The sequence below is a fragment of the Pseudophryne corroboree genome, chromosome 8 (assembly GCF_028390025.1).
Source record: "Pseudophryne corroboree isolate aPseCor3 chromosome 8, aPseCor3.hap2, whole genome shotgun sequence".
NCBI lineage: Eukaryota > Metazoa > Chordata > Amphibia > Anura > Myobatrachidae > Pseudophryne > Pseudophryne corroboree.
In genome coordinates, this window is record NC_086451.1 from 340,720,339 (window position 1) to 340,747,837 (window position 27,499).

General features: G+C 46.6%; 1 protein-coding gene across 1 annotated transcript in view; it reads right to left on the bottom strand.

Annotated features, from left to right (window-relative positions):
• The window catches only part of HTATSF1 (HIV-1 Tat specific factor 1), a 164,499-nt gene that overhangs the window by 71,570 nt on the left and 65,430 nt on the right, over positions 1-27,499 (bottom strand). The window contains exons 2-6 of the mRNA XM_063937436.1: positions 21,833-22,043; positions 17,866-17,913; positions 17,610-17,764; positions 17,011-17,174; positions 13,404-13,503 (exon numbers count right to left, since the gene is read on the bottom strand). Of these exons, the coding sequence (XP_063793506.1) occupies positions 13,404-13,503; positions 17,011-17,174; positions 17,610-17,764; positions 17,866-17,913; positions 21,833-22,043 (678 nt within the window). The remainder of the gene's footprint in view (positions 1-13,403; positions 13,504-17,010; positions 17,175-17,609; positions 17,765-17,865; positions 17,914-21,832; positions 22,044-27,499) is intronic.

Here is a 27,499-nt window from a genome sequence, read left to right on the forward strand (position 1 = left end):
TCTTGTTGATCATCCCTACCCAACAAGCTCGCTTCCTAGGTGTTATCCTCAACTATGACCTGTCTTTTGGTCCCCACATTCAGTCGATCGCTTAATCATGTGACACACATCTAAAAAACATATCCAAAATGCGACCATATCTTACACAAGACACTGCAAACACTGTAATCTATGCATTCATTATCTCCCGCACTCATTATTGCAATAGCCTTCTTATATGCCGCTGCCGACAAGCGATGCGTGGCCCCGCGGTTTGTTAATGACCCTCACTGTCAGCCGTGCATGCAGCTCAATTTGGACTGTCGTCCGGCAGGGAACACACTAGGTGATGTCGCTTATAGAGCTCATCGCCTAGTGTGTACCCACCTTTACACACAAGTCTATTAACTAAACTACACCAACATACATCTCTTTGCTGCTCTCAAAGTATCTCCCTACCTTAACTCTCCGCTCTGCACAAGATATGCGTCTCTCATCCACATTCATGACTCGCTCCAATTCACGATAGTAGAAGTTTATTCGGGCTGCATCCACTCTGTGGAATGCCCTCCCTTGCACAATAAGACTCTCCTCTAGTCTCCAAACCTTCAAGCGTTCCCTGAAAACTCACCTCTTCAGGTAAATGTATAAAATTTCGCAACCGCCCACATAACCTTCATAAACTTTTATCTAACTACATTTTCTCTGTACAATCTACACATATCCTCAATTTTTTCTCTCGCACTTGCACATCCCCCTGATCCCTAGCCAACATTGCTATGTGACTATCATACAGACCAAGAACCACCTTTGAGATCTGGTTGGACCATTTTGCTGTAGACAGTACTTACCCTTATGTATCAATGCCTATTTCCCTAAAGATTGTTCGCTTGAGTGCAGGGCCTTCATGCCTCTATGTCTGTCTGTTATTACCCAGTTTTGTTTTCTCACTGTTCTTTCCAATTGTAAAGCACAATATGAGACACTGCTGCTGCTGATAATAATACTCTAGGTTAAGATTGTATCATTTTTAACAGTTGTTGTACTGAATTCTTGGGCTTTATTCCCTCCAAGGCATTAAAAGTGTTGAGTTTGTATATTTTCCCTGTGTTTAGGTGGGTTTCCTCTGGGTACTCCTGATTCATCCGCAATACAAAAACATACTGGTTTGTAATTATATTCTCATTAAAAAATAAAAAAATATTCTGATGAATCCTAGTGTATGTGTGAGGGAATGTAGATTGTAAGCACCACTGGACAAGGACTGAGAAGAATGGACAAAATATGCTCTGTAAAACCGCTGCACAATATAGGTGTGCTATATAAAGAACTGGTAAGATATAACCAAAAAAAAAATAATAAAGATGATATTGTATTTTAAATACTGTAAGTACCATAACTGTGTATAGTCAACAGGTGTTCTTTCTTTTTATTCTTTTTTTTTTTTTGCAAATCGGATACCTAACAAATCCCACCTTAAAACTTAAAAAAGAGTTTTATGGTAAGAACTTACCCTTGTTAAAACTCTTTCTGCGAGGTACACTGGGCTCCACAAGTCTGGACAATGGGTGTAGAGTAGGATCTTGATCCGAGGCACCAACAGGCTCAAAGCTTTGACTGTTCCCAGAATGCACAGCGCCGCCTCCTCTATAACCCCGCCTCCCAGCACAGGAGCTCAGTTTAGTTAACCAGCCCAATGCAGTAGCAGGAAAATAGACGACAACGGTTAGTAGCCACATACACCACACTCTCACGACAAGAGAAGCGTCAGCGGCTAATGCCATATCAACCCAAAGAAGCTAAGTGCGTCAGAGTGGGCGCCTTGTGGAGCACAGTGTACCTCGCAGAAAGAGTTTTAACAAGGGTAAGTTCTTACCATAAAACTCGTTTTCTGCTGCAGGGTACACTGGGCTCTACAAGTCTGGACAATGGGGATGTCCTAAAGCAGTTCCTTATGGGAGGGGACGCACTGTAGCGGGCACAAGAACCCGGCGTCCAAAGGAAGCATCCTGGGAAGCGGCAGTATCGAAGGCATAGAACCTTATGAACGTGTTCACTGAGGACCACGTAACCGCCTTGCACAATTGTTCAAGGGTCGCACCACGGCGGGCCGCCCAAGAAGGTCCAACAGACCGAGTAGAATGGGCCGTAATGTGAGTAGGAGCTTATAGACCAGCCCTCACATAAGCATGTGCAATCACCATTCTAATCCATCTGGCCAAAGTCTGCTTGTGAGCAGGCCAGCCCCGTTTTTGAAATCCAAACGGCACAAAGAGGGAATCAGATTTCCTAATAGAAGCAGTTCTCTTCACATAGATACGGAGAGCCCGTACCACCTCCAAAGACCGCTCTTTGGGAGACAGATCAGGAGAAACAAGTGCCGGAACCATAATCTTCTGGTTAAGGTGGAACGAAGAAACCACCTTAGGCAAATAATCGGGACAAGACCTAAGAACCGCCCGGTCACGGTTAAATATCAGATATGGGGAACTACAAGACAAGGCATCCAAATCCGACACTCTTCTAGCAGAGGCAATAGCCAGCAAGAACACCACCTTAAAGGAAAGCCACTTAAGGTCAGCTTGAACCAAGAGGTTCAAATGGAGGCTCCTGTAACGCCTCCAAAACCACCGACAAGTCCCAAGGAGCCACAGGCGGGACATAGGGAGGTTGGATACGCAACACACCCTGAGTGAAAGTATGAACATCAGGTAAAGTCGCAATTTTTCTCTGAAACCACACCGACAAGGCAGAAATATAAACCTTGAGGGAGGCCAGACGCAGGCCTAAATGTAGGCCCTGCTGTAGAAAAGCCAAAAGTTTGGCTGTACTAAACTTGGAAGCGTCATAATGGTTAGATACGCACCAAACAAAGTAGGAATGCCAGACCCGATGGTAAATCCGAGCAGAGGCCGGTTTCCGGGCCCGCAACATAGTTTTAATGACCTCTTCAGAAAAACCCTTAGCTCTTAAGACGGAAGCTTCAAGAGCCACGCCGCCAAAGACAGCCGGGCTAGGTCCTGGTAGACACAGGGGCCCTGAACGAGGAGGTCTGGGCGCTGTGGAAGTAGAAGTGGACGCTCTGACGATAGGCCTTGCGGGTCTGAGAACCAGTGCCGTCTGGGCCACGCCGGAGCTATGAGAAGCAGATTTCCTTTTTCTTGCTTGAACTTCTGAATTACCCTGGGCAGGAGTGACACCGGAGGGAACACGTACGGCAGCCGACACCTCCACGGCACAGCCAGCGCATACATGAATGCTGCTTGAGGATCCCTTGTCCTTGCTCCGAAGACCAGAACCTTGTGATTGTGTCGAGACGCCATCAGATCCACATCTGGAAGACCCCACCTTTCCACGAGGAGTTGAAACACTTCTGGATGGAGGCCCCACTCGCCGGCATGCACGTCCTGACGACTGAGAAAGTCCGCTTCCCAATTCAGGACTCCCGGAATGAATATTGCCGATAGATGGCGTTTTGCCCACTGTAGAATCCGTGAGGCTTCCTTCATTGCCAAACGGCTTCGCATGCCGCTTTGATGAGTTATGTAAGCCACTGTGGTGGCGTTGTCCGACTGTACTTGAACCGGACGGTTCTGAATTAAATGCTGGGACAGGTTCAACGCATTGAAGACCGCCCGCAACTCCAGAATGTTGATCGAGAGGAGAGATTCCTCCTTGGTCCACCGACCCTGTAAGGAGTGCTGCTCCAGCACCGCGCCCCAACCTCTTAGACTGGCATCTGTCGTCAACAGGACCCAGTTGGATATCCAGAAGGGACGGCCCCTGCACAATTGTTGGTCCTGGAGCCACCAGAGCAGCGACAGACGGACCTCCAGAGTCAATTAGATAATTTGAAACCTGATCCGGTGAGGCAGGCCGTCCCACTTGGCTAGAATCAGCTTCTGGAGGGGGCGAGAATGGAATTGAGCATACTCCACCATGTCGAAAGCTGACACCATGAGACCCAGCACCTGCATTGCCGAATGTATCGACACTTGCGGACGAGAAAGGGAGCAACGAATCGTGTCCTGAAGTTTCAAGACTTTCTCCTGAGACAAAAACAACCTCTGGTTGTGAGTGTCCAACAGCGCTCCCAGATGCACCATGCTCTGAGCAGGGACCAGGGAGGATTTCTTCCAGTTGATGAGCCACCCGTGGGCTTGTAGAAACCGGACCGTCATATCCAGATGACGCAGGAGAAGATCTGGGGAATTTGCCAGGATTAACAAGTCGTCCAGATACGGCAGTATCCTGACCCCTTGACGGCGGAGTACCACCGTCATCACCGCCATAACTTTGGTGAAGACTCACGGAGCCATTGTTAAACCAAAAGGTAACGCCCGAAACTGGTAATGGAGGTTGCCAATAGCGAACCTCAGGTATTGTTGATGTGACACTGCTATAGGAATATGCAGGTAAGCATCCTGTATGTCCAGGGAGACCACGTAGTCCTCAGGTTCCAAGGCCAGAACTATAGAGCGAAGGGTTTCCATACGGAACTTGGAAACCTTCACAAATTTGTTCAGTGCCGTGAGGTTGAGAATGGGCCGGGAGGACCCATTCGGTTTCGGGACTAGAAACAGCGGAGAATAGTACCCCCGGCACCTCTGAGCAAGAGGCACCTGTACTACGACTTCTGTATCCAGGGGGGTCTGTACCACCAAATGCAGAGTGTCTGCCTTTGTCTGGTCCGACGGGACGTCTGTCTGGCAAAATCGATGAGGGGGTCGGCTTTTGAAGGCTATGGCGTAACCTTGAGTGACAACTTCCCGTACCCAGGCATCTGAAGTGGTCTTCAACCATTCCTGGGCATACCTTAGAAGCCGGCCCCCCACCCTGGGATCCCCCAGGGGGAGGCCCGCCCCGTCATGCGGCAGGCTTATCGGTCTTGGCTGCTGGCTGACGGGCAGCCCAGGCTCTTTTGGGCTTCGGCTTACCTGGTTTGGAAGTGCGGGCCTGCTTATGGTACGCCTGATCTTTTGCTTTACCTGAAGGACGAAAGGGGCGAAAGGACGTGCCTTTGGACTTCGACACAGAAGGAGCTGTATTAGGCAGACAGGCAGTTTTGGCAGTAGCCAAGTCAGCCACTATCTTATTTAAGTCCTCCCCAAACAGAATATCCCCCTTGAAAGGGAGTACCTTCAGGGTTTTTCTATTGTCCAGATACACAGACCAGGATCTCAGCCACAATATCCTGCGAGCCAGGACTGACGTAGTAGAGGCCTTGGCTGCTAGGATACCGGCATCAGAAGCCGCCTCTTTAATATAGCGAGAAGCTGTGACAATATATGACAAGCATTGTCTAGCATGGTCAGAGGAGATTTCAGCCTCTAACTCCAAGGCCCATGCTTCAATAGCCTCTGCCGCCCATGTAGCTGCAATAGTGGGCCTTTGTGCAGCACCCGTAAGGGTGTAAATCGCTTTTAGACAACCCTCGACACGTTTATCCGTAGGCTCTTTTAGAGACGTGACCGTAGTGACAGGTAGAGCTGAGGAAACCACCAGCCTAGCCATATGCGAGTCTACTGGAGGAGGCGTTTCCCAATTCTTAGACAGCTCTGGCGCGAGGGGATAGCGAGCCAGCATCTTCTTTTGAGGCACAAACTTCGTACCCACCCGGGCTTTGCCCGGGTTCCTGACGTATATCCACTAGGTGGTCAGAGTGAGGTAAAACTTGTTTAATCACCTTCTGACGCTTGAACCTATCTGGTTTCTTAGGAGGAACGGATGGCTCAGGATCATCCGTAATCTGCAGAATTAACTTAATAGCCTCCAAAAGATCAGGAACATCCACATGTTAACTACCCTCCCCATCAGCCATATCTGAGTCCTCTACCCGTGCAATTACCCGTGCCAGTAGTGTCTGCAGAAATGGTGTTTGACTGGGGGGAGTGCTGGGGTCTTCCAATCATAAATTACAGTACAGTATTTACTGTTACAGCATTCAGTATGTGCAGTAATGTACTGTACCCAGGGCGTCAGCAGCGGATAAGATGGCGAAGGACTGATTTTGCCTATTACAGTGACAATAAATATTTGAATTGGTTCTTGATCACCCCTGCAAGCGTCTATTTTTATTTTTGAGATTTACCAGTGTCTGTGAAACTGATCATAGATGTGCTAAATTTAGCACATCTACGATCTGATCTGAATTAGGCCCCAGGTGCGATTTGCACCTTGTGAAATGTACAGTAAACCATGAGGGTATGAATGCTTTTGTTTGATTACTGCTGGGGACAATGGTAATGCTGTGGCCAATGTGTTTAATACAGGCACCCCTGGACCAATTCCTCCGCCGCCGGCATTTGCGGACCCGCCTCGTCCTGGTAAGACATTTTTGTTAAGTTAAGGCTCATTTCACCACTGTTTATAAACCTTATTCCCCACCCTGTGCCTCTTATCCTACACCTCCCACTGTGCCTCAGCTTCCCCTTTAGCCTTTCCCTGCTCCTGTGGCTGAGCCTCCCCATGTCTCTGCTGTGGACCATCATGATGTCACGTAAACTGTGCTTTATAGGGTTCCTTGGGGGCCTGGTACAGTACAGTACAGTACAGTATTTACAGTCATTTCTTTTTTTCCCCATAAAACAGGTACCGGCCAAGTTCCAGTGCCTATTACAGTGACAATAAATATTTGATCACCCCTGCAAGCGTCTATTTTTATTTTTGAGATTGGGCATTGCATAGGAGTCACTTTATAAGCGGGACATAAGGGGCACTCCTGGGGACATAAAGGGCACTACTACTGGGGGCATTTCTTTTATGGGCTCTACTGTACATAAGGGGCACTAACAGTACAGTGGCCATAGCATAAGGGGCAATACTACTGTGGGCATTGTATAAGGGGCGGTACTGCTGTGGGCATTATGTGTATTAGGGGTGCTACTGCTGTGGGCTTTGTGTATGAGGGGCACTAATGTGTGTCATAACATGAATAAGGGACACCCCTACAGTACAGTATGTAGGTGGAGCCCCCTTTTACACAGTATGGCAGGCGGAGCCCCCTTTTAGACATTACGGCAGGTGGAGTCCCCTTTTAGATATTACGGCAGGCAGAGCTCCCCCTTTTAGATATTATGGCAGCATTTGAAGTGACATATGATCATTTATAATATAAGGGAGCAGTGAACTTAGGCACACTGATATACAGTATGCAAGAGAATATGCTGTATATCCTTTTTGCATTTGATACCCCTCATGCTGGCAACATTTATTTTAATGCAGGTGTAATAAGCCATGCACACCATCCAGGCTGCCACAACACCTGCTGCCAACTCTGATCCTGGGGTGACAGGGGCAGCCCAGCAGCAGTGATAAACTGCTGCAGCTGCTACTCTCGGTTTATGCTCCACTGCCGCCCGCTGCCCTGATGATCAGTACCACTGCATTGTTACTCGGTAAGTAATGTTTCAGCCATTGCCAATCAGCTCCTAACTGTCATGGTACAGACTGTTTTTGAAAATTGACAGTTACTGTATGAGCTGATTTGCTGGTGCAATTTTTCACTCACAGAGAAATGTATCACAAGGAGGGCTTTCTGTTTGCTAAGAAATGTCATTTACAGTATACTATACAGCAGGCTTTTTCAACCAGTGTGCCGCAACCAGTTGCAAGGTGTGCCGCGGAGCCAGAGCAGTGTCCTGCACCTTCAGAGTGAACTGTTGGCCCGGGCTCTTTTTAGAGGATCAGTCATGCTCCGGCCGTGACCTACGACTTGAAGACGCGGCGGTGTGATATCATAGGTCACTGCTGCCGCGTCTACCACCCAGCCAGCCCACTTGCCTGCTTACACATCTTCCAGTTCCCGCCTGCATACACAGCTTTCCTTGCCAACCCACATCCACACCTGCCCAACCGCCCCCTGCTCAGTATTTGCAGCACTCCACTATGAACGCCCGCAACCGAGGGACAGGGAGGAGGACAGCTGACCGGTAGGGGCTAATATTTGTTATTTTATTTCTCCTGTGGGGAACAATAAGATTTATGTGGGGAGAATAAGGATTTATATGGATTTATGGGGGGAACAATGTGATTGATTTATGTGTGAGCAATACGATTTATGTGGGGAGAAATGTGATTGATTTGTGTGTGAGCAACATGATTTATGTGGGGAGCAACATGATTTATGTGGGGAGCAACATGATTTATGTGGGGAGCAACTGTGTAGGCCAATGTATGTGTGGATTTTTCTTTACTGTGAGGGCCAATGTGTGTTTTTTTTTTTTTTTCTGTGGGGAACTGATGGTGTGCCCTGGGAATTTTAAAATATTATTCGGTGTGCCGTGACTAAAACAAGGTTGAAAATCACTGATATACAGTATTGTATGGCTGTCCCTCCCCCCAGTCAAACACCATTTCTGCAGACACTAGTTAATCCACTTTAATCTGAATACACATTCAACTGCTGCTAATTGAACACTAGTGTCTACAGAAACAGGTTTTGACTGGGGGGCAGGGATAGCCATATTGTGAAGGACATTTCTTAAAGCAACCAAAAAGGTTACTGCATATGGAGCTTGTTCATGAATGCACCACTTCGGATACAGCATACTGTACAGTATGTCATACAGTATCTCACAGTATACTCATTATTAGGCTCACTCAGATACTGTATGTTTCGGAACGCTTGTATTTCTCTAACATCCTAGAGGATGCTGCTGGCAAGTCTCCCTGCTTTGTGGGACTTAAGGGGGGTACTCACGGAGCGATCACTTAGATTTGACTAGATTGCTTAGATTTGACGCATGTGTACCTCCCACTGCGATAGCGATGCGCAGCTCTGCGCATCGCTATCGCTGGTGCTAGATTGGCCTGCATGCTAGATCTCGCTGCCCTGCTTAGCGTGGCTAGCAATTGCGGGGCATCTGCGAAGCCACGCCCCTTTTCATAGGCCCTATCCCCTTTTCGGGAGCACGCGGGTTCGCCACGCATGTGTCCCTCCTTAGAACATAAGAAAGTTGGGAGGTATGAAGTAGGAACCAACTTCTCATTAAGTTCCATGGCTCTGCTTCCGCTGACAGGACACCATTAGCTCCTGAGGGTACTGAACATAGCCCAAGCCTGGCCAGTGCTCACTCCCGCAGCACTGCCGCCACCCCCTAACAGAGCCAGAAGTCAGAAGAGTGGTGAGTATTCATCACTGGAGACCTTTCATATGCTGACCTGTCATGTCGACCATTTTCATGTGTCAACCATGAGTCCATGTCGACCATGTCACTGACGACCAATAGTGGTCGACCTAATGACTGTCGACCTTAACATGGTCGCCCATCCAAACAGATTCCTCCGGGCACAATTTCTAAACTGACGTCTGGAGGAGGGGCATAAAGGGAGGGGCCAGCCCACACGTTTAAAGTCATTTAGTGCCGATGGCTCCTACAGACCTGTCTATACTCCATGGTACTAAATGGACCCCAGCATCCTCTAGGACATTAGAGAAATGTACATTACTTAAATACAGTAGTAATAATGTGCAGTACTGGACTGTACTTACTCCTCAGGGACAGCCGCAGTAATTCCAGTTTCCTGGGCTCCCTGGTGACCAGATCACTCCACTTCCTCTGGAGTGACCTGAGGCTGCAGGACTGGCCATATTTTGCTCGGATCTCAAGGCGGGCTTTATTGTAAGCCCGCCGCTTCTCCGAGTTCGTAGTAAATGACCGGTCCCGCCACCTAAGCAGGATCAGAAGCTCCCCTCTAACGTAGCGTCTCCCTGCCATTTTTGCCTGATGTACAGTAAGACGCCGGATGCAGTCCACAAACCGTGGATTGAATCTGTAGCCCACAATGCGTGCAAACTGAATTTGCTTCGCCACCGCCTGCAATGTGGTAAACCCATAACGGATTTTATCCGGTGTCTGTGTACAAAACATAATGGAGCCCAGCGGGAAAGAAAAAACAGACCAAACAAGTGTATTTATTTAAAAAAATATATATAAAAATAAATTCACCAGAAAAAAAAAAAATTCTGGTCTCAACAGGATTCGAACACGGGATGCACGCATTGCAAGCAGACACTGTAACCATTATGCCACTGCTGACCATGTTATGAGTTGGTACTCCAGGTAAATATATGATGTGTTTTGATGTAGTGTACTATTAACGGATTTTGTCCGGTGTCTGTGTACAAACCATATTTATATTAGAAGGGATTAGGTACTTGGTTTGTCTTTTTTGGAGGCACAAGTATTATTTATATATTTTTAAAAAGATTATTTTTTTTTATTTTTATTTTTTTTAAATGGAATGGGAAAAACCCGGAAAAAAAATGGCGTGGGGTCCCCCCTCCAAAGCATAACCAGCCTCGGGCTCTTCGAGCCGGTCCTGGTTCTAAAAATCAGGGGGAAAAACGGACAGGGGTTACCCCGTATTTTTAAAACCAGCACCGGGCTCTGCGCCTGGTGCTGGTGCAAAAAATACGGGGGACAAAAAGAGTAGGGGTCCCCCATATTTTTTACACCAGCACCGGGCTCCACTAGCTGGACAGATAATGCCACAGCCGGGGGTCACTTTTATACAGTGCCCTGCGGCCGTGGCATTAAATATCCAACTAGTCACCCCTGGCCGGGGTACCCTGCGGGAGTGGGGACCCCTTCAATCAAGGGGTCCCCCCCCCAGCCACCCAAGGGCCAGGGGTGAAGCCCGAGGCTGTCCCCCCCATCCAAGGGCTGCGGATGGGAGGATGATAGACTTGAGAAAAATGACAGAATATTGTTTTTTTCCAGTAGTACTACAAGTCCCAGCAAGCCTCCCCCGCAAGCTGGTACTTGGAGAACCACAAGTACCAGCATGCGGGAGAAAAACGGGCCCGCTGGTACCTGTAGTTCTACTGGAAAAAAAATACCCAAATAAAAACAGGAGACACACACCGTGACAGTAAAACTTTATTTCACACCTGCCGACACATACATACTTACCTATGTTGACCCGCCGACTGCCACGTCTCCCTCGTCACTGTAGAATCCGGGGTACCTGTGAATAAAATTATACTCACCTGATCCAGGGTCCAGAGTATAATCCACGGACTTGTAAAAACAAACAAACCGCAATTACCCGTGCCAGCGGACTGAAAGGGGTCCCATGTTTACACATGGGACCCCTTTCCTCGAATGCAAAGACAACCCCATGACTGCTGTCACAGAAGTGTCTCTTCAGCCAATCAGCGAGCGCAACGTCCTTGCACTCTGCTGATTGGCTGTATGCGCCTCTGAAGTGACAGAAGCGCATCGCACAACTCCCTCCATTAGTTTCAATGGTGGGAACTTTCCGGTCAGCGGTGGGGTTACCCGCGGTCAGCCGCTGACCGCGGGTGACCTCACCACTGCCCGAAAAGTTCCCGCCATTGAAAGTAATGGATAGGCTTTGCGATGCGCTGTCTGACCTCAGACGCGAGACAGCCAATCAGGTGAGCGCCACGAAGTAGCGCTTCCTGATTGGCTGAAGGGACCTCAGTGACAGGAGTCACGTGGGGTCCCGGCATTCGGGGAAAGGGGTCCCATGTGTCAACATGGGACCCCTTTCAGTCCGCTGGCACGGGTTTGTCGTTTTATTTTTTCGCCAAGTACGTGGATTATCTCCCGGACCCTGGATCAGGTGAGTCTAATTTTTTTCACAGGTACCCCGGATCGTCGGAGACGAGACGTGCCGGTCGGCGGGTCAACATAGGTAAGTATGTATGTGTGTCGACATGTGTGAAATAAAGTTTTACTGTCACGGTGTGTGTCTCCTGTTTTTATTTGGATATTTTTTTCCCAGTACAACTACAGGTACCAGCGGGCCCGTTTTTCTCCCGCATGCTGGTACTTGTGGTTCTCCAAGTACCAGCTTGCGGGGAGGCTTGCTGGGACTTGTAGTACTACTGGAAAAAACAATATTCTGTCATTTTTCTCAAGGCTATCAGCCTCCCATCCGCAGCCCTTGGATGGGGGGGGACAGCCTCGGGCTTCACCCCTGGCCCTTGGGTGGCTGGGGGGGGGGGGGGACCCCTTGATTGAAGGGGTCCCCACTCCCACAGGGTACCCCGGCCAGGGGTGACTAGTTGGAAATTTAATGCCACGGCCGCAGAGCACTGTATAAAAGTGACCCCCGGCTGTGGCATTATCTGTCCAGCTAGTGGAGCCCGATGCTGGTGTAAAAAATACGGGGGATCCCCTGTCTGTTTTCCCCCCGGATTTTTAGAACCAGGACCGGCTCGAAGAGCCCGAGGCTGGTTATGCTTTGGAGGGGGGACCCCACGCCATTTTTTTTTTTCTGACTTTTCCCCAAAAAAATAATAATTCTGGTCCCGCTAGGATTCGAACCCGTCAGCCAATCAGCAGGTAGCGCTACGAAGGGTCCGTTGGCTATTTGAGGCATTCGCCATAGAGTTTAGGAAAAACGACATCTGGTGGACAGAAAGTAGAATGCATGTTACAATCATAACGTGACGTCACATTTACAACGCATCTTATAACGGGAGTTATAGCGCAAGGAGCTGGCGCGAGTTGCATGGCGCCCGCTATGTGGTACGCAGCAACGTTATAGCAGGACATATCTGTAACTTGCAGTATGAGGTAACACAGTACAATTATTAGCAGCACTATATCCCTAAACCCAAACCCCTGTGCAGTGTGGTCAGCACCAGCAGAGATAAAGGAGAGATATGGTGACTAAATCACAGAGAAAAATACGTAATACAGTATATCTTTGTGAAAATCCTATATTAAATAACACCTGACGCATAACGGACACCAGTATGGACAGGACAGACGGTATAGCAGGGATCAATAGTTCCATGTGGAATACACCACCACTTCACACTGGTCCTGATTCAGGTCCAGACGGATTAGCGGCACATGCCACAAATTGCAGCAGACTGTCCCTGCCATGTGGGGGCAGGGAGGAGGTAACAACGGCCTCAGTTTCCCAAAATGGAGGTGTGTCACCACAGTTGATGGGTAGTGACAAGGCCAGGATCTTTGTCGGATAATGGAGATTTCCTGGTCTCTTTGTTGGATCTGCGGTAGTAGGCTGACACGACCTCATGGGTAACGCAAACCGGCCGATGGTGTCACAGACGATCTGATGCTGCATCGCAGGACACAGCTCGGATCCTGCTGTATTAACATTATTGCTATCGCTGCTGCTGCAATGTAAACAGCAGGGACAGCAACTCCAACCAAAACCTGAATCAGGCCCAATATGCACTATGCATTATGCAGAAGAATGCAAGCTAGTCTGTTCTGTTATCAGAGAGAGATTGGAATTCTATACTCTTCAATAGACATTAAATACACAGTGCATAGGAAATATATATTCCCCAAGATGAGTTATCTTGGTCAGATGCACTTCCGAAATCTATAGATATGTATTTGTGACCAAGTGTAACTCTTACACACGAGTATTAAATTAAGGATTCACTGACATTTGAAGGATTCTTTTCTCACCTCAAAGTCTGAGGGGTGGAACATGTTTTTGATCATTACAACCCTCTCAAAACGCTTTCTAACTTCACTGTCTTTCTTCTCCGGCCTCCAGTCCAGTTGTCTGGAAAAGATGAAAACATGTTGGAGCATGGTTACAAATTAGACACTTCAGAAATAAGGAAACATTATGTATGTATGTACGTACGTACGTACGTACGTACGTACACACACATACAGTGTATATAAAAGTTTTTTTATTATTTTAAGATTAAATTGTTGATATAGATAGGATACTTTTATATATTTTATATATAAAGTATCCAACAATATTTTAGATTTTTCTATGAACGTCAGTAGAAGAATTATGTGCTGAGAAGAATGGGTGGTATTCATGTGACCGGCGGTCAGCAGACAGACAGTCACATGACCTCCTCCCCCATCCCGACGGCTCACTATCCCGATGGTCGGCATGCCGACCAACAGGGACTATTTCCACTCGTGGGTGTCCACGACACCCATAGAGTGGGAATAAAACCCGTGGCGACCACAGGTCGCCACCGAGGCCGCAGCGTGGCGAGCGCAGTGAGCCCGCAAGGGGCTTGCTGCACTCGCCCCTCCCCGCCGGGATCCCGGCGTGGGTATGCTGCCGGGATCCCGGCGTCGGTAAGCGGACAAGCGGTCTCTTGACCGCCGGTCAGCCGTACTACACCCGAGAAGAATTATGTGCTGCCTAATCCACACAGCCTTCCACCATTCCATTTCATCTTAATTTCTACTTGATGTGACATTTTAAATTTCATTTCTATACATTAACATTTAAATGACCTGGAGTCCCAGAGATTGGTCTATGCCAGTGGTTCTCAGACTGTGTATGCTAATCAATGGCAGGAGTTGGCCTGCATCTGTGAAGGTTGCATTCTAAGTACCGTATATACTCGAGTATAAGCCAACTTTTTCAGCACTTTTTTTTGTGCTGAAAAAGCCCCTTCGGCTTATACTCGAGTCAGTATTTAGGAGGGACACGGAGGGCACAGCGGCGGCTCTCCCGTGTCCCTCCTGCGTCTCCGGCGTGTGTGTGTGTTAAAGGAAGTGCACGAACCGGCACTTTCTTTAACACACACACACACGCGCCGCTGCCGCCGGAGACGCAGGTTGGACACAGGATAGCCGCGCGCTGTGCCCTCCGTGTCCCTCCTTCAGAAGACAGCGCGGGAGCGACGGATGGGTAAGTAACTGGCACTGTGGGGCATATCTGGCAGCATGAGGGCATATCTGGCACATCTGGCACTGTGGGGCATATCTGGAAGCATGAGGGCATATCTGGCACTGTGGGGCATATCTGGAAGCATGAGGGCATATCTGGCACTGTGGGGCATATCTGGAAGCATGAGGGCATATCTGGAACTGTGGGGCATATCTGGAAGCATGAGGGCATATCTGGCAGTATGAGGGCTGTGAACGGCTAGAGCTGCATTTCCCACCCTAGGCTTATACTCGAGTCAATAAGTTTTCCCAGGTTTTTGTGGTAAAATTAGGTGCCTCGACTTATATTCGGGTTGACTTATACTCGAGTATATACGGTATGTCATTCCAAGGATACAGGGTGTTAACAAGAGTTTAAATACCATCTGTACTTTCTTCACAGGTAAAACCATCTTCACCTCTATATATTTGAGTTTTTCATTTCTCTCTGGCTACACTTTGCACACCTGAAGAAAATTGTATGTCTGCAACTGTGATCCCATCTTCAATGGTACACCCCCCTCAGTTAACTAGATTAAACATATTGATCAACACCACGGTCCTCCTTCCATGTGTCAGCAGAACAATGTGTGAAACTGGGGTGTACACACTGGATTTTGCCCACGCTCTGATCTCAAATATACTGCAAAATCTCAACTTTACAAAACCTGCTAGCTACTAGTACTTAACTGCACCCTCTTACAATCTCACCTGATAATTTGACACATTGTTAACACTGTCTATTATAACTGCATTCAGTCTTCACACATTTTAAAGTATGGCATCTTTATTATTACTCCATTTACCTTGTACTTCTATTTGTAACATACAGACTGCTTTGATGTTTGTCCATAGTGTTGTATCATGGATCCCCTACTGGTTTATCTTGCCCTCTGTAACATATAGTGCACCCTAGATGGTTGCCTCGTCTGGTACTTTCAAGGGCAGAATGAACGGGACGCAGTTAAAATGCCGGCTGTCGGGATTCCGGCATTCAGGATACTACTGTAATCTTCTTCTATCTCACATCTTTGACAAATGCCTCTCTCCACTACAGTCTATCCTCAGTGCTGCAGCCCGGCTCATCTCCATCACCAAACGTACTACATACACCTCCCCTCTCTTACAAACCCTTCGCTGGCTCCCCTTCTAATTCAGAATCCAATTCAAGCTTCTCACGCTCACTTACAAAGGCCTCACCCACTCCTCTTCCATTTACATCTCTGACCTTATCTCCCTTTACAGACCTGCTTGTCCTCTCCGCTAATGCAAGCCGCCTCTCCTTACTTACGGATTACCTCCTCCCCCTTCTACCTCCAAGATTTGGCACGTGTTGCTCCCTTACTCTGGATTTCTCTACCTCTCCTCCTCAGACTTTCCACCTCTCTACAAAACTTCAAACGGGCTCTCAAGACTCACTTTCACCAAACTCTCATTCTAAGCCCTCTGTCCAATGCTGTCTACCCCATCTGTGCCACCCCTGTCTATCTGCTCCTCCACTTTAGAATGTAAGCTCTCACGAGCAGGGCCCTCTTCTCTCATGTGCTTTTCCTTCACTTACTTAAACCATCTTAAATTCTAAACTCCCTTCGACGGCATCAAATCCCTCAGTTTTCTGCCACTCTGATATTTAAGTCAGCGTTGTCTGCTGATGCAGCTATGTTTATATACCCTGTACTCGTCCTATATCGTCTTGAACTGCGAGTCATTGTTTACTTGCTTTGCTTACTTGTTCATGTACTCTGTAATTGGGTGCTGCGGATCCATTATAGTGCCATATAAAGAATAATAATGATTAATCATTTAATTCACCACTTTAAAATGGCAGTATTGGTGTGGGGTGCGAGTCTTAATATTTCCTTATTTGTCCTGCCACCTCAGACACTATCCCTCCCCCTCTTCTGCGGTGTCATGTGGACCCAGATAAAGGTTATGACTGAGAGATTACCCTTTCATAGGTCTGGGGAGACAAGATAATGGTGTAGTCCTCAGGTACCCCCTATTGAAAGGAGTAGCTTATTTAAAACTATTGATTATACAATACTGCATCTTTTAGAAAACATCAATTTCAAGACCAGGAGCTAGGAAGTTCCCAAACGTAATAAAGCTTTGTAAGCAATTGCCCTCTGTCAGCCATTAGAAATTGGGAAATGCTACCAACAGCCCCTTTTATTACGGTCAATGACAGGAAATCTAATAGAAAGAAGCCCCCCATTATTAGCCACACTCCAAACTATTTCTTCTTATCTTGCCAACATTTCTCATATATAGACCGGCAAATAATACTACTAGCTTCTACCTATACAGCAACTTCCATTTTCACTTTTCTGTATGCAGTAGTGAATTATACTGATGAAAGCTTGTACAGAAACAAGCGACTACCTACTTCTGCTGGAGAGAGAGCTTCTTCCTGTAGTCCTTGCTTTTCTTCTTCTTCTTTGTGGCATCATATTCCCCCTTCAGCTGGAACTTTGCACTTTCAACATGAAGTTTGTATCCTCTGATCTCATACTCATCAAGAAGTTTCAAAGCAAGTTCCACAGATTCTCTCTACAAGGACAACAAATCACCAACCTGTACCAGCCTGCCAAATGAAACTGGACCTAATATCCCTTTTCCACTGCCTTGAAATACCCAAGTTTTTTGCACATGAACGTGCTCAGTGGTAAAGGAAACCACCCAGGTCCCCGAACCTGCTCACTGCACGGGTCAGGCTGAGACCCGGGAATTTCCCGGGTTAGCAGTGGAAACGGGGTGCCTTTGCTTGCTTGTTTAAATATAAATGAGATTGCTACATTTACATCTCTTGTAGCCAGGGTTCAATTTCATGTTTTTGGAATAATAAAATGAATAAATATCAGCATCATATAAAGGTGGGGTAGTGAAAAACATGCTCTTGTCAATTCTGCTTTGGCTACTTTGATTAAATTAATGCAACAAAAGAGATTAAGGAAAATGGAAGATTAAATAATGATGATCACTGACCTTGAGATAACAGCACAGACCATCTCCCTTCAGGTTCCCCGCATTGTCTTTATACAGCTTTATTTTAAATTCCTCAGACTGAGGATCTCGCATGATAATGCCACATCTAGACATAAGTTGTGCAAACTCATCATTTGTGACATCGGGAGGAAGTCCTGAAAGATACAGAAAAAGAAATAGATGCAAAAGTATTTATAAGTAAAATACTTGTAACATTAAGTGATAGATTATATACATACACGTTATTGTGACTAACCTGTAACGTACACATTTGTGTTTCGCTGATCTTCCACTTTGAACCAACCTGTAATGAAACCATCAACAACACATTTAAATAAGATACAATTTGTCTGCTCTCGCTTTAGAGAGAGGGCAAAGAAAGGCTGGAAGTCCAGATGTGTTTCTATAAAGATACAATGAGAATCATCTTATTTAAAGATGTGAATGTGTCCGTGGGCAGTTCTACAGTTTCACTTTAACTGCATTTTTTAGTCTACAAATTACATCTTTTAAGCCATTACACTGCAAAGTACAATTTTACAAAAGACTGGTTTAATCCTTCGCTGTGGACAATGACGGACATATATAAAGCGTACACTGCGAAGGGTCCCATTTGAAAAGACAATGAACCAACCTTCTACCCACAAACACTGATCACCAATTGGGAGTCATTCTCCAGGCAAGTTGCGTCACTAGCTTTGTGGAAAAAAGGGGGGTAGGGACTTAAATCTCTATATCTCCCCATACGTGGCATCAAGAGACATGGGTGCCCCATTGTTTGATTAAGTGCAGTAACCTACTAACCTAGGAGTCAACATCTCCAAACCTGGAGCTAATCCTTACCTAGCTACCATATATTCAGTCACCCATACATGAAGGGGGTACCTCTTTTAAATGAGGCAGCCCCTTAGAATGTAATGTCTGGTGATTACCAGATAAAAATGCCATGCACTACTGAAAACTTACGTACATATGGAGGGGAGATCACCAAGTGTCCAAAAACACGCATAATTACACCTGTAGACGTGGCATCAACAACATAAGAAAGAGGAAAGTACACATTGGGTGGAATTCAAATGTTTGAAAAGTCGGTTGGGTGTCTTTTTTCCTGTCTATTAGATAGGAAAAAACAGACTCCCAAATGACTTTTCAAACATTTGAATCTCCCCCATTGTGTCACAAAATGTAAAACGAGGTTCCCTCGGTAGGTTTTCTAGCATAAAAAAAATAAAAGTAGGTCCTGTTTGTAAGCTTTTACATTGAGATGGGGAACGTGTCAAAAAGGCACGACAAACCCAAGATCCCCTCTAAAAGCCTACACGTAGAATCCTGCTGTTTGCAATTTTGCAAAGGTTGATAAATCTGAAGAACCACAAAGTATTTCTGTGTGTCGTTTATAAGACAGAAGAAAAAAATTAGTTTGCTTTTAGCTCACTTTCTTGCAATTCCAAAAAAAACATTTTGGTTACATTTTATTTCTTAAGCTTCAAGAAGCAAAATGTTTCATGGTACTTTCTGAAGTTTTAAAGTCTCGAGCACAAACTATGAAAAAAATTTCCTCAGCAAAGGGGTGAGAAAACCTTCAGCAGTGGAGGAGTTAAAAGCAATGCAAGTGTATTATGTTATTGCATTGGTTTGTGAATTTCCAACCATGTATGAGAGGTATACACTTCACAATACATCTACAGTGCATCCGGAAAGTATTCACAACGCTTCACTTTTTTCCACATTTTATGTTACAGCCTTATTCCAAAATGGAATAAAATAAATTTTCCCCTCAAAATCTACGCACAATACCCCATAATGACAACGTGAAAAAAAAGTGTTTTTGAAAAATCTCAATGTATTAAAAATAAAAAACTAAGAAATCACATGTATATAAGTATTTACAGCCTTTGCTCAACACTTTCACATAGCCAAAATAACCCGGCTTTTTCCCAGGTTGCTGCCGAGTCGACCCGGGTAGAGGTGCGGTGTGAATGCGCCAGGTTGAATATCCCGGGTTGTCCAACCCGGTATTTGTTCCCGGGTTAAAAGAAGGGTTGTACATGTGTCGGACCCAGGTTAGTTTGCTCTTAAAAAGGTACAGTCCCAGGATATTCGACCCGGCTCTGAAGCAATAGCGCTGATTGGCGTTTGTAGTCAGCCGAGGTTTGTTTCCAATACTGCAAGCACACATTGTCTGCACAGCTCTGCACTCCTTAGGCCCAGTTCAGCTTAATTTAGACCAGTTTAGCACTTCTTTGCCGCCGCCTTCTCCATCCACCCTGCCCAGCTGATGATCCGGGGTGAGAGAGTAGCAGCGCCAGGGAGAGCACCAGTGCCCGGGGATAGAGCAGCGCCGGGAAGCAGCTTAGCCGGGATGAGAGAGGAGCAGCGCACGGGTGAGCAGCAGGGGCCAAATCAGACAGTCGGATTTGGCCACTCTTTGAATAGGGGTTGTCGGTTCCATTCCGACAAATGCATGTCGGAATGGACCCGACTCTATACCCCAAAGGGTAAACACACAATAAAGTTGAACATGGGCACAGAAGTTGACTGGGAAAACTGGGAACCAATCAAGTCCTGTAAAAATGACATCACATTAGTTTTAACATGGGTGACCCGGGTTGAGCAAAAAGGCACCAACACTGCAAAAACCTGGGAATAACCCAGGTCAGCATTACCCGGTCGGAGCCGGGTTGGAGCCATGTTCAAATTTCGGATCTCAAAAGCCGGGTTTGCGATGTGAAAGGGGTATTAGTTGATGCACCTTTGGTAGCAATTACAGCCTCAAGTCGTTTTGAATTGGATGCCACAAGCTTGGCACACCTATCTTTTGGCAGTTTCACCCATTCCTCTTTGCAGTACCTATCCAGCTCCATCAGGCTGGATGGGAAGCAAAGGTGCAAGTCTGGGCTCTGGCTGGGCCACTCAAGGACATTCACAGAGTTGTCCTAAAGTCACTCCTTTGATATCTTGGCTGTGTGCTTAGGGTCGTTGCCCTTCTGAGAGATGAACCGTCACCCCAGTCTGAGGTCAAGAGCGCTCTAGAGCAGGTTTTCATCCAGGATGTCTCTGTACATTGCTGCATTCATCTTTCCCTCTATCCTGACTAGTCTCCCAGTTCCTGTCGCAGAAAAACATCCCCACAGCATGATGCTGCCACCACCATGCTCCACTGTAGGGATGGTATTGGCCTGGTGATGAGCGGTGCCTGGTTTCCTCCAAACATGACGCCTGGCATTCACGCCAAAGAGTTCAATCTTTGTCTCATCAGACCAGAGAATTTTGTTAAGTCGGCTAAGACAGCCGGCCAGCTCTAAGAAGAGTCCTGGTGGTTCCAAACTTCTTCCATTTACGGATTATGGAGGCCACTGTGCTCATTGGGACCCTCAAAGCAGCAGATATTTTTCTGTACCCTTCCCCAGATTTGTGCCTCGAGACAATCCTGTCTCGGAGGTCTACAGACAATTCCTTTGACTTCATGCTTTGTTTGTGCTCAGATATGCACTGTCAAGTGTGAGACCTTATATAGACAGTTGTGTGCCTTTCCAAATCATGTCGAATCAACTAAATTTACCACAGGTGGACTCGAATTAAGCTGTAGGAACATCTCTAGGATGATCAATGGAAACAGGATGCACTTGAGCACAATTTTGAGCTTCATGGCAAAGGCTGTGAATACTTATGTACATGTGATTTCTTAGTTTTTTATTTTTAATAACTTTGCTAAAATCTTTGTCGTCATTATGGGGTATTTTGTGTAGAATTTTGAGGGGAAAAAATTAATTTATTCCATTTTGGAATAAGGCTGTATCATAACAAAATGTGGAAAAAGTGAAGCTCTGTGAATACTTTCCGGATGCACTGTATCCTAAGCCTGTAAACTACAATGAAAATATTTAATTAATTTATTTTATTAGGACATTTTCACTCCTCTCTAAACTGATATAATGGTGGATGCCATCTTTTTAGCTCATGAGTGCCTGATTCGGTCTTCTCTCACCTTTGCTGATAATGCCTTTGGCAAGAGGGTTGACCTACCCGGAAAGAGGCGGCAGGAGAAAGATACACAAGCATCACAGGTCTTTATATTAACCTGATCTGTTGTGCTACTGAATCTGAATGGGTTCAGTTTAAATAAATTTGCCAAATTAGGAAATGTATACATATAAAGGAACATTTGTAAGAAAAACTAAATGAAACCGCACCAGGAGTTAGATCGCACATTATAGACTTACCCGGGTCTGCTTTCCTTTTCTCCCCTTTTGCCTTTGGTTCTCCTTGATCTGGCTGAGATTTGGAGCCTTCCTTAGGTTTCTCTGCAGCTTTCGGCAAAGGTTTTTTAGGAATTGGGGCGGTCTGCGAAGCCTCAGAAGTAGCGGATCCATCTTTATTATCTTGATCAAATCCGTAGTTTGCATGATACAGTGCTAGGAAATCTTCAGTTATCTATTAAAAAGAAATCAAAACAAATAAACATACAATAGAGATAGTGCATCCCTTCATCAATCCCACAAACTATGCACTTGCTCCTATTGCATCAATTATATGGTTTCCGTGTAAGGTTTAGTTAACACTTAACAGATCTTTTATCTGCAGTTTTCAAGGAAAAAAGGGGAAGGGGGAGAACCTGTGCACTGGTGAGACGTAGTGAGTTGTCCTTTGGAGAGAATATTGAACAGGTTTTTATAAAGTATTATAAAAAGTTAAGTTTCAATTTACATTACTAGTTAAAAGCCTGTCAAAATGACGGACACCAGGGTCAGATTATATTAGGAGGGTGGTCGCTACTTACACAGGAGCTGCCGGGTTTCTGGAAGTCCTGCTGGGGTGTGGGTGTGTGTCACACAGAGGTGACTATATTGAAAAAAATCTGCACCTCTCACCACTGTTTCAATCTGCCCCTACCACTCCACTCACTCCCCAGACGCTATCTAACACAAACCCTCCCCCCTCTCTCTCCTACCATGCCCTATTTGCCCCTACACCCCTCTCTCCCCAGTCCCTATCTGCCCCAACCCTCCTATACTCTTTCTTTCTACCCCAGTCCCTATCAGCCCCTACCGCATTCTCTATGCCCCAGTCCCTATCTGCTTCTAGCCCCACTTTCTCTCCCCAGTCCCCTCTCTCTAAGTATGCAGCAAGTGTGAAACAGTCAGATCAGTATTATTAATATTAGCAGCAGCAAGGTAGGAGTCTGTAACATTTCCTTGCAGTATTAGATTTACTTTGAGCTGTGTCAGCTCCCAGCACACAAAGGAAATCACCTTGTCCGTGTGGCGGTCTCTAGTGGCCGGCAGCGCACATAACAGAGGTGAGGAGCAGACTTAGCTTTTATAATATAGGATTACAAGTGTACCCCCAACAAATAGAAAGTACGTTCGCTTATTTTTTCTACTCTTAATCTATGCTTCAGTGACTTTAACATAGAACTATAACAAAAATAGGAAAGACTACAATTCTAAATATGCATAATCACAAACAGAACATGCAGACAGAAACTACAGCTGCTATCAGCTGTAACAAGGAACAGATAAATGGAGTGTGGCATCAGTTCTATAGCCTGTGGCATCAGTTCTATAGCCTATTAGACAGACAGTCCTGATAGATTCACGTAATATCCCATACGTTTACCACCATGTTAGAAAAAGCGGAGACTTCAATGGGGCTCAAGGTTTAGCAAGGTAAAAAATCTTCCATACCTCGAGACCAATTTTAAAATTACCGTGGATATTAGCGCACCCAATACCTGCGGTATCCTTTTTTTTTTTAAATGGTTGCAGTTTTTTCAGCGCTAAAAACATAAAAACACTAACCTATCCAATGGTCTCACCTCCATCTTCCCACTTGGGAGGGGGCTGCTGGGATATGTAGTTCTCCCAACCGCTGCCTCCAGGGATGACACTGCACAGGAGAACTCACACACACAACCACTGCTGCAGAAGAACTGGGTCCCAACACAGGATGAAGAAGAAGACATTAAGAAGGTAAGTAATTAGACTAATTAAGCTAACTGGAAACTTCCAATTGTTTAATTAGTTCTTGGGAGGGAGAGTCCTCCTTACTACACCCAGTGATTTTTTTCTAAAAAATAGGGGATTTTTGTCTTACCTGTAAACTCTTTTTCGGAAGCAGTGGTGTTCACTGGGACTGTGGGGTATGGTGTAGGAGCACTGCTGGCACCAAGGAGTTAAACTTCTGCAGAGTGCAGCAGAGGCTCCTCCTCCCCTATACCCCACCTGCCCATGGGAAGCCAGTTGTATCTTAAAAAGCCTCAAGAACAGGTACCAGAGAGAAGAAACCGAAAAGAAAAAGACCGGTACACACATACACACTGTACTGCCCCGGTCAAGAGAGCCATGGCACAGAGTGCCAGTAGAAAGGACACCTCAGCAATGGAGCATGAGGGCAGGCGCCCAGTGTCCACCACGACTTCCGAAAAAAGGGATTTTTGTTACTTACCGTAAAATCTCTCTCTCTGATTCCATCTGGGGGACGCTGCGTACTTACTAATGGGTTAGAGTGTGTGGGATGGGAGTTTGGCACAGAACCTATAGAAACTAACTCCTCCCCCCTCTAACCCCTCCCATCTCCAGCCTGACTAGCAGATCACCTCAGTTTACGTTTAGCAAAGCCGGAAGAGACAGAACAGAACCAATAAACCAGACAAAACTACCGGAGGGATCGCAGCGTCCCCCAGATGGAAATCAGAGAAAGATTTTACGGTAAGTAACAAAAATCCCTTTTTCTCTTTCATCCATCTGGGGGACGCTGCGTACTTACTAATGGGATTTCCCAAAGCAAGCTAATGAGAGGGGGGAGATACAGACGGCATAGCGGTCTGTAAAATTTGACGCCCAACAGAGGCAGTCTCCAAACCAAAAGCATGAAACCGGTAAAACTTAGTGAAGGCATGCACGGATGACCAGGTCGCCGCCCTACACAGCTGCTCGACGGAAACACCACCGCGAACAGCCCAGGAAGCTCCAACAGCCCTAGTCAAATGAGCCCTCAATGAGTCAGGAACAGGCAACGCCGAAGAAATATAAGCCTGCCGAATAGCAGAAGTAACCCAGCGTGCCACCGTGTTCTTAGAGGCCGGCCAGCCACGCTTGGTTGCGTCGATCAAAACCAACAAGGTATCCGTACGACGAATATCCTTAGTACGGGACAAATAAATTCGTAAGGCTCTAACAACATCTAAACTCTAAATGACAATCCTGTCCAGAAGAGTCCGGAACAAACGCTGGAAGGACTATGTCCCGATTCATATGGAAAGCTGACAACCCTAGGCAAGAAGGAAGGCTTCGTACGTAAGACCACTCGATTTTCATGAAAAAGACCAACAAAGGCGGTTTGCAAGAAAGCGCCGCTATTGGAAACACGGCTGGCCGAAGCAATGGCCAAGAGAAAAACTTTAGAGAAAGATAGCAAAGCTCAACAGAGTCCAGCGGCTCAAATGGAGGCTTCTGGAGCGCCTGAAGAACCAGATTTAAATCCCACAGTGGAACCGGAGGAACAAAAGGAGGCTGAATCCTGACTACACCCTGAAGGGATGTTTAACCTCCGGAATGAGAGCCAATCTGTTCTGAAAAAGAACCGACAATGCCGACATCTGTCCCTTAGGGGAAGACAAACGAAGTCCTTTAGTCAGACCATCCTGAAGGAAGGATAACAGGCGAGGTAAACGAAAGAGGTGCGGTGACAACCCACGTCTTTCACACCAAGCAATATAAATACACCATACTCTGTGATAAATACGAGAGGGGACTGGTTTTCTAGCCTGAAGCATAGTCTTCACCACCAGTCGAGATAACCCTTTTGCTCTTAAAATGCTGGATGCAAGAACCAAGCCGTCAAAGCCAGACGATTTAAATCGTAATGGTGACAATGACCTTGTAACAGGAGATCGGGTCACAGGGGCAGATGGAACGGTTCCTTGGTCACCATGCTGCGGAGAAGAGTGTACCACTGACGACGTGGCCAATTTGGTGCTACAAGAATGACCGGAAAACCCTCTCTCCGGATGCGTTGAAGTAGACGCGGTATCAAGGTTATTGGTGAAAACACATCCCAGTCGAAATTGCCACAGATCGGTTAATACATCGATTAGTGTTGCTTGAGGGTCCTGAGTTCGCGAACCATACCGAGGTAGCTTTCGGTTTAGACAGGATGCCATGAGATCGATGTCGGGTGGTCCCCACAGAGACACCAGGGCCAGAAAGACCTCCTGATGAAGTTCCCATTCTCCCGGATGAATCGTGTGACGGCTTAAGAAATCCGCTTCTCAGTTGTCCACTCCTGGAATGTGAACTGCGGAAATGGTCGGAACCCACCTTTCTGCCCATTGTAGGAGATGGGCGACCTCCTGCATGGCTCTCCAACTGCGAGTTCCGCCCTGTTTGTTTATGTAAGCCACCGCCGTGGCGTTATCCGATAGAATGCGCACTGGATGACCTTGGACTCCGTTTTGTACCTGAAGTAGAGCATATCGAATTGCTCTTAACTCGAGAATGTTGATCAGTAACATCGATTCTTGACCGTTCCAGAGACCTTGGAAGTGTTGAGATTGAAACATCGCCCCCCAACCGACAAGGCTGGCGTCTGTGGTGACCATCATCCAAGACCAGACAGCGAACGGTGCACCCTTGGTTAGATTGGGACTGTGAAGCCCCCAATGGAGAGACTGTCGAGTCCGAACCGACAGCCGGCACAATTGCAAGTCCAGATGTGGACTCGTTTGATAACAAGAGCCCAGAATCTGAGCCTGAAGGGCCCGAGCATGGAATCTGGCATATGGTACTGCTTCGAACATCGCCACCATCTTGCCCAACACCTGCATACATCGGGGGACCGAGACCCCTGGCAATTGTAACAGGGAGCAGACTCTGGATTGCAGATCCTGAAGACTGCCCTGAGGAAGAAAAACCTTCTGACGTCCTGTGTCGAACAGGAGACCTAGGAAAATCATCTCCTGAGAGGGAATCAAGGAAGATTTCCGGAAATTCACAATCCATCCGAAGGATTGGAGAGTGTCCGTGGTGCGTTGTATATGTTGAAGAAGGTCCGGTGACTGAGCCTTTATTAACAAATCGTCCAGGTAAGGAGTAATGTTGACCCCCTGACATCTGAGGATCGCCAGCACGTGACCCAATATTTTTGTAAATACCCGAGGGGTCGTGGAAAGACTGAAATGAAGAGCCCGAAACTGGAAATGCCAAGGGCCTAGTGCGAACCTCAACAGTTGTTGATGACCCGACCAAATAGGAATATGAAGGTATGCGTCTTTTATGTCGATAAATGCCAAATACTCCTCCGGTTCCATGGCCGAGATAATCGAACATAACGATTCCATATTGAATTTGTGGGTGGAAAGACATGGATTTAGGCATTTTAGGTTTAAAATAGGTCGAAAGAACCGTCTGATTTTGTTTACTAGAAAAAGACTTGAGTAAAATCCCGACCCTCTTGAAATTTGGGAACTGAAGAAATTACTCCTTGCTGTAAAAGTGTGCAAGTTGCCCGAATGAGTGCTTGTCGCCTGGAGGCATCGCTTGGGAGAGGAGTGATGAAAGAAAACGGTGTGGAACAGGTTCCTTGAGGTCCAAAATGTAACCTTGGGTTATGACCCCTGTCACCCACCGATCTGGATGTGACAGGAGCCACCTGTCTTTGAACTGTAGTAATCCACCACCAAGGATCCCTCCTTATTGCTCCCCGCGTCATGCGGCAGGCTTGTCGGTAGGATTGACTGCCGATCTACGAGGTGCCTGTGCGCCTCTACCACGGTATGCACTTGTGTGTGGAAATCGTGAAAAGGCTCGAAAGGACTGGACACCACCCCTGCTTTGAGTACGAAAAGACCGAAATTTTGTTGCCTTTGATTTTTGAGAGGCAACTGGAAG